Here is a 7,763-nt window from a genome sequence, read left to right as displayed (position 1 = left end):
TTTGTGATTGATTTTCTGTACTGTGCTGTTTTGTGTTAACAGACAGAAACTAACTTGATTTCCCTTATGTTCAGGTGATAAGGATAAGGAAGCCACTCAGTGATAGTTTATCTGAGCTTATTGCTGGTATTCGGTGAGTGGGTCTATCTCCGGATAGAGTATTAAGTAGCTGACACGCTACTTGTTCAGACACTTTACTCTTATATTTATGTTCAGTATGATTACCATGCGTAGTTAGATATTGCCATGCTAGTTAGGACGATTGCATGACTGTTTATCTGTGATCTTATGTGCGTACTGTTAGTTGGACACTAACCGAGGCGGCAAGGTTGGGAACCCACCGAGGTGGCAAGGTAGGGTTGATGTGAGGTCGACTGTGGTAGCCTGGTTGGGTCATGGTGTTACTGATTGTTCAGTATAGCATAGAAGGACGCATGTGTTGCGTATGGATGGTTATGCAGTGGAATCAGTAAAGCGGACTATCGGTAGACTGTAGCTTGATCAACTAAGTCGTGTGCTCGTACAAGCCGCCGATCCTTATATTGTCAATTATTGTTGTATGCTAGCTCAGGACGTTAGCATATCTGTGGCCTTTGCATGTTTAGTTGCTTATGCTTGGTCTGTTAGATAGTATCCATTCACTTAGCAGTTGTGCTAATTCCCCTACATTTCCACCCTTGCAGATTTAGGTACTGCTGTTTAGGATGGGTGCTGTGGACGGGTTGAAGACATGTTTGACTATGTGATTAACTCTGATGTTTCAATTTTAATCATGTTTTCACGTAACACCGATGTTTTGGAATATTGTAATAACAGTAACTAAGTTGATTTGTTAACTATGGTTTGTAAGTATTAACCAGGGTTACTTTAGTAACTAAATATACTTCTGCTGTGTTTAAAAAAAAATTTCAGGGTGTTACACAGACTCTCTATCATCACCAAATGTGGGCATTGGCATTACTTTTGTAATGACAGTATTTTGGTTTTGTATCTTAAAAGGAAAAATGTCTTCCTTAAAGATCACATCTCTGCTACAGAACACCTCTTTAGTATCAAGTGCATAGAGTTTGTGACCCTTTTGACTAGGAGGATAATCTATGAGAACACTCCTTATGCCTCTAGCCTCAAACTTATCTTGGTATGGTTTAGGTACATTAGCATAACACAAGCAACCTATTGTTCTCAAGTGATCATAACCAGGGCCTCTTTTGTGTAACATTTCAAAAGGTGTTTTCCAATTGAGCACTTTCATAGGCATTTTGTTGATTAAGTAGGTTGCACTGAGAATGCAATCACCCCAAAATTTACTTGGTAAATTGGCATGCAGTTTCAAAGCCCTAGCAGTGTCTAAAAGATGCCTATGCTTTCTTTCCACTCTACCATTTTGTTGGGGAGTATAAACCATGGATTTTTTTATGAATGATCCCATTATCTTTGAACAATTGAGAACATTTTTTATTCATTATTTCAGTTCCATTATCATACCTTAGGTATTTGACTTTTGTATCAAAATGTGTATGAACATATTCGAAAAAATTTGAAAGAATTGAACTGATTGAATCTTTTGTGTGTAAGAGATAAGTCCAGGTGCATCTGGTGTGATCATCAACTATAGTGAGGAAATAATGTGCACCATCTAAAGCATGTATCTTGTATGGGCCCCATAAATCCACATGAATCAAAAGAAAAGGTACATCAGCTCTACTTTGACTTAAATAGATAGGTAATCTGTGTGATTTAGCAACAAGACATGTATCACAGAAAAAATCAGAAACATTTGCATGATCACAATCTTTTACATGAATGAGTTTAGAAACAGTTGAATGTCCCAATCTAGAGTGAAATGTATTTACAGGTACATTTTGAGACTTATTTGAGATAACACTATTAACAAAAGATGACAAAACAACAAAGTTCTTTGAAGGAATAGTATTTGAAGGTTTGCAGATGTAAAGATTGTTGAATCCCTCTCCAGTGACTATGACTTTTTTAATTGAAGGGTCCTGGAATATAAACCATGTAGGAAAAAATGGCAATGAGAAACTTGTTCTTAAGAAGGTTGCCAACAGATAATAGGTTTATTTGGAAATCAGGGATATAAAACACTTCAGAAAGGACCAAATTGGGTGTTATCTGTATGCTACCAAATTTTGTAACCCATTTACTATTACCATCTGATAACTTAACTTTTATAGGTCTTTTTAGGTTGATAATGGACTGAAATAATTGAATGTTATGTGAGATATGATCAGAAGCTCCAGTGTCAATAATCTAATCATTTCTATAATTGAATTGATTATAATGATTAGTGAGAACCTTAATGGAGGCATGGAATGATATACCTGCATAAGGTTTGGAAGTGCTAGCAGTATCTGTCTCACTTTTGCCTTTAAACATTCTCATCATTTCTTGACATACAGCATTAACCAATTTCTGATCCAAATCCACCCTCTCACTTTGATACTCAACCTCAGATTCCAAATGAAAAGGTGTATCCCTAGGCACGTAATTTCCAAACTCAGTTGAAACATTTGCAGCCACCTTAACCTGTTTCTTTCCTTTTTTTTCCTTTGTACCAATCTGGATAACCTATCCTTTCAAAACAACCATCTGCAGTGTGCCCCTCCATGTTGCAAAAGGTGCATTTCTTGTCATCTTTTCTTATCTTTATTGACCTTCTTGTAGTTATTGTAAGGCTTTGTGTTGGCAAAGAATGCAGTAGGAGATGGATCATTCTGTGTTACTTGTTTTTGCTTTTTAACTTGTTGAACAATATAGTATGCTTTGTTAAGACTTGGTAAAGGAACCATTGACAAGAGTTGGCTTCGCACAGATTCATATTCATCATTCAACCTCATTAAAAACTGAATCAACTTTGACCTGCTTTCAATAGCCAAGAACTTCTCTGTAACACCACAAGTGCATTCCCTCATTCTACCACAGCTACATGTAGGTATCCCATTGAGAATCTGAAGTTCATCCCAACATCTTTTCAACTTATTATAATAGGCTGCAACAGTGAGATTATGTAACACCCCGTCAGAATTCACTAACGGCGTATTAACTTTGGTCCCAATGCTTGGCTTGACTTCTACATAACAGCAATGTTCTACAGCGGAAGAAACTAATACCTGAGATAAAACATGTAAAACGGATCAACATAAAGTTGAGTGAATCTACAGGTTTGAGTAAATAGTTCTCGTATGTTCATAAAATGGTTTCCATAAATCGTTTGTCAAAAATCATTTCTCAAAATCATTTATCTGAATAAACCGCTAAGGTATAATCTCAAAAGTTTGCATATAGCAAATGCTAAGTAATAAACTGTTTGTAAGATGTCAAGTTTCAACTGTGAGTGACATCAAAAAGTTCTTTTTGTTTCATCTGTTTATAGACATTACCATGTCTAGTTTTAACTTTGTAAACATCATCTTTAAGTAACATTCATCGTATGTTAGGCCACGAGATTTCTGAAAAGCTTCGTAATAATATACACTTATCATGAGCACTTGATTATAAAGTTTTAAACTTTGCGTGAGCCGAGCACACGTCTTTAGTTTACCCTATCATGGCAATACACCGATCAAGTGTAAGAGTAACAACAAAATAAGCACCTGTTTATGTTGCTGTGAGGTTTGCCAAACCTAACGGTACCGTGCCTATAAGTCGAGCTTACAAAGTAACTAATATAATCAAGCTAAGGGATTTTTGATCTGAACTCATATGTATATTCTTGGTAAGTTAGTCGTGCCTAATATGTAATATGTTTGTAAAAACAGTTTAAGAAATAGTTTCAAAAGCAGCATGTATCTCATCCCAAAAATGTTGCTGAAAAAGGGACTGTAGACTCACCTTAGCAAAAGCACTTGTAATTTCTTAGCAAAACGTACGATTTGTCGAACAATCTCGACTGAACAAAGCAACCTAAATAAGTAAATCATCTTAAGTATATACTTATAGGTCAAAACATGTCAACCCATAGTGTACACAAAGTCCTAGTGCCCAGACTGACTCAACGAATAAGTAAAAGTCAACTAACCCAAGCAAGTCAACCAAAGTCAACCAAAGTCAACCCTAAAGTCAACTCGGTCAAAGTGATCAACTAAAGTCAAACATCTCAGTAGGTCATACAAACATGATCAATAAGTTAAACCTAGGTCAAGTATCACTTTACAAGTCATAATTAAGCATATTGCACTTTTTGCACCTTAAAGCATGTCTTAGAAATTCGTACGTCGTAGAAAGATCCAACTATAGCTCATAGAACATAAATCATTAAATCATGAACAACTCCAGATAATAACTACACTTAAAATTGATTCTAAAAAATCTAGCCAAGGCCTCATACGATAAATAAAAGTCCAATATCAGAAAGGGTCTAATCATAGTTCGTTACAGCAATTTCTGCCCGCGCGTCAGTTTTAAACATTTCTCAAAAAATATAGAAAATAGATTTTGATGAACGGCCAATTGGAGTCATCTCAAAACATCTCAAAGTTTTAGTGATAAAATAATCAGAAACATTTATTTAGCCAATTTGTAGTGTTTCGCAAACCTTTACAGACTCATCAGTTTTTAATCATCAACTAGACACATCATATAGTCGAGCATATATCTCATGGAAAATCATGTTTTCGAAAGTTCGCATACAAATGAAACATGTCAAGGAACACATAAAATAACATATTCCAGAATATCAAAGTCTCAATCATTTCATAGTACACTCTATCAATTTTTATGTAACTTTGAAAAACGCTTCAGCTCACTTTAAAAATCACATTTTCGTTTTGACATAACGGGAGCATTACATAACCTTTCGACACAAATATTAAGTCTAAATTGCGTAAATTTTCACAAGAAATATAGTAGTACACTTTATATAAACTAAAACATAAAGCATGCAACTCAGAAAATTCGTATATCATGCAAACCCTAACGAAAACTTCGATTAAGCATATCTTGAGCATACGATAACGAAATCAAGCAAAATCAAAGTCCAAATTCAATAGTTTTTCAATCTCTATCCATCTAGATAATAATACAAGATCAGTTCATAAGTCAATTTAATCAGATCATAACAATCAAATTCGGTTTTCATAACAAAGACAACAATCGAGCAAATTAACGACGAACAACGACTCTAATCGCAATCAATTGAGCACTAGACTCTTGTACACCATGTAATTGATTGAAATAAGATCTAAATAGATTAGGTTTAATGAAATTATACCTCAAAAGCTTAAATTGATTATACTAGCGCGTAGAGAACGATCAAAGGAAGCACTTTCGTGTAGAACGCAAGAGCAATAAATCAAAATTGAATGGAGAATGATGATGATGAAGAAATCGATGATGGAGAGGGGATTTGGGGCTGACCAAGTCATGGCTTTAGGGTTAAGGTGAAAGAGTTGGGATTAATTTCCTTTTTTACACATTCCTTAATTAGATTAGGGCCTAACTCACTAGTTAGCAACATGGGCTCAATTAGAAGATCAATAAGAGTGAAGATGGGGGATTTTGGCCATGGCCCACATGGGAGGGAGGTCATGGGCTCTTTTGGTCTGGCTAGCAACTCTATTGTGTAACCTGATGAGTGTCGTTGACCGAAACCGCAAACCGGAACGTTAACTGAGCGTTTTAGCGAATTCCACGCGTTTAAAATTCTTAAAACTTCTAATAAATTAAAAGTATTCTTAAAACATAATAATTACATAAAATGATTATTAAAAGTGAAATACCATTCATTTCGTTATTTTCTTGTAAGCGCGTGGTCCGTTTCGAGTGCCTTAACCGTACCGGGTCTCCGGAACGTTAACTGGTCGTTGAAACGAATTCACCAGGTTTAATTTACTAAATAAATAATAAATTAAATAAGTTCTTCGTAAAGTCAATAATTATTAAAAATAATTATTTTGTCGTTTTACTGTGTTCCGTAAACGGAAAAGCTTTCTAGACGATTAACTTAATCGTAACGTTTTCTAGTTATTTCGCTATCCGAAATAAGTTCATAAATTAATATAACCATATTAATTCAAGTAATCCACTAGGATCAAGTATTTATTTAATTCAATCAAACACATAAAGTTCTAAGTAATCACCGTTAAATATTTAACGGACAAGTAACGTTAGTAAACGAAAAAAGTCGGGTTGTTACAGATTACCTTGTGTGACCTTACTGAGATGTCGTTCAATTTGATATATCAATGGACCATTGCTTTGACCGAATCTTTCATCTAGTTCCTTCCATAAACCAGCAGCACCAGAAGCATACAAGAAAGATTCAGACAACTCTGCTATCATTGAATTCAAGATCCAGCATGTGACCATATAATCACATCAAGTCCACTTTGGATAATCTTCATTAGTTATAGCAGGTTTTTCAATCGTGCCATCAATAAACCCTAATTTGAGTTTAGCTCCTAGCGCCATTTTTATTGTACGGCTCCAACCTAGGTAATTGGTGCCGTTAAATGGTTTACTAGTTAAGGTCATGCCAGGATGATCAGAACTAGCTAAGTGCAGCGGATTGTTAATGGTGTTTTGTTGATTCTCTGGAATCGCCATGATTTGGTGATCGAAAAGCTTTAATTCGTGATGACTGAAATGTCCCGTTCTTATTAATTAAAAACGTTCCATATTAATTGATTTCGTTGCGAGGTTTTGACCTCTATATGAGACGTTTTTCAAAGACTGCATTCATTTTTAAAACAAACCATAATCTTTATTTCATCAATAAAGGTTTAAAAAGCTTTACGTAGATTATCAAATAATGATAATCTAAAATATCCTGTTTACACACGACCATTACATAATGGTTTACAATACAAATATGTTACAACAAAATAAGTTTCTTGAATGCAGTTTTTACATAATATCATACAAGCATGGACTCCAAATCTCGTCCTTATTTAAGTATGCGACAGCGGAAGCTCTTAATAATCACCTGAGAATAAACATGCTTAAAACGTCAACAAAAATGTTGGTGAGTTATAGGTTTAACCTATATATATCAGATCATAATAATAGACCACAAGATTTCATATTTCAATACACATCCCATACATAGAGATAAAAAATCATTCATATGGTGAACACCTGGTAACCGACATTAACAAGATGCATATATAAGAATATCCCCATCATTCCGAGACACCCTTCGGATATGATATAAATTTCGAAGTACTAAAGCATCCGGTACTTTGGATGGGGTTTGTTAGGCCCAATAGATCTATCTTTAGGATTCGCGTCAATTAGGGTGTCTGTTCCCTAATTCTTAGATTACCAGACTTAATAAAAAGGGGCATATTCAATTTCGATAATTCAACCATAGAATGTAGTTTCACGTACTTGTGTCTATTTTGTAAATCATTTATAAAACCTGCATGTATTCTCATCCCAAAAATATTAGATTTTAAAAGTGGGACTATAACTCACTTTCACAGATTTTTACTTCGTCGGGAAGTAAGACTTGGCCACTGGTTGATTCACGAACCTATAACAATATATACATATATATCAAAGTATGTTCAAAATATATTTACAACACTTTTAATATATTTTGATGTTTTAAGTTTATTAAGTCAGCTGTCCTCGTTAGTAACCTACAACTAGTTGTCCACAGTTAGATGTACAGAAATAAATCGATAAATATTATCTTGAATCAATCCACGACCCAGTGTATACGTATCTCAGTATTGATCACAACTCAAACTATATATATTTTGGAATCAACCTCAACCCTGTATAGCTAACTCCAACATTCA

At 34.7% G+C, this 7,763-nt stretch overlaps 1 protein-coding gene across 1 annotated transcript; it reads right to left on the bottom strand.

The window, feature by feature from the left end:
* Positions 1-916: 916 nt before the first annotated feature.
* LOC139901266 (uncharacterized) lies at positions 917-6,300 on the bottom strand. The gene is made up of 5 exons (XM_071883993.1): positions 6,162-6,300; positions 2,676-3,010; positions 2,317-2,589; positions 1,611-2,003; positions 917-1,432 (listed from the first exon to the last, which is right to left on the bottom strand). The coding sequence occupies exons 1-5, from the start codon at positions 6,298-6,300 to the stop codon at positions 917-919; spliced, it is 1,656 nt and encodes a 551-aa protein (XP_071740094.1).
* Positions 6,301-7,763: the final 1,463 nt, after the last annotated feature.

This window comes from Rutidosis leptorrhynchoides, chromosome 3, assembly GCF_046630445.1.
Source record: "Rutidosis leptorrhynchoides isolate AG116_Rl617_1_P2 chromosome 3, CSIRO_AGI_Rlap_v1, whole genome shotgun sequence".
Lineage (NCBI taxonomy): Eukaryota > Viridiplantae > Streptophyta > Magnoliopsida > Asterales > Asteraceae > Rutidosis > Rutidosis leptorrhynchoides.
The sequence above is the reverse complement of the archived record's forward strand: the minus strand, read 5'-3'. Positions and strand labels throughout refer to the sequence as shown.

What these genes read in the sequence shown, in the direction of transcription:
- LOC139901266 (XM_071883993.1), bottom strand. Translation starts at nt 6,300, where the DNA reads ATGATAGCAGAGTTGTCTGAATCTTTCTTGTATGCTTCTGGTGCTGCT. An exon ending in TCTCAGTAAGGTCACACAAG is followed by an intron (nt 3,011 to 6,161) that starts GTAATCTGTAAC and finishes TCACTGTTGCAG; the next exon opens with CCTATTATAATAAGTTGAAA. An exon ending in CATTCCATGCCTCCATTAAG is followed by an intron (nt 2,004 to 2,316) that starts GTTCTCACTAAT and finishes TTTATATTCCAG; the next exon opens with GACCCTTCAATTAAAAAAGT.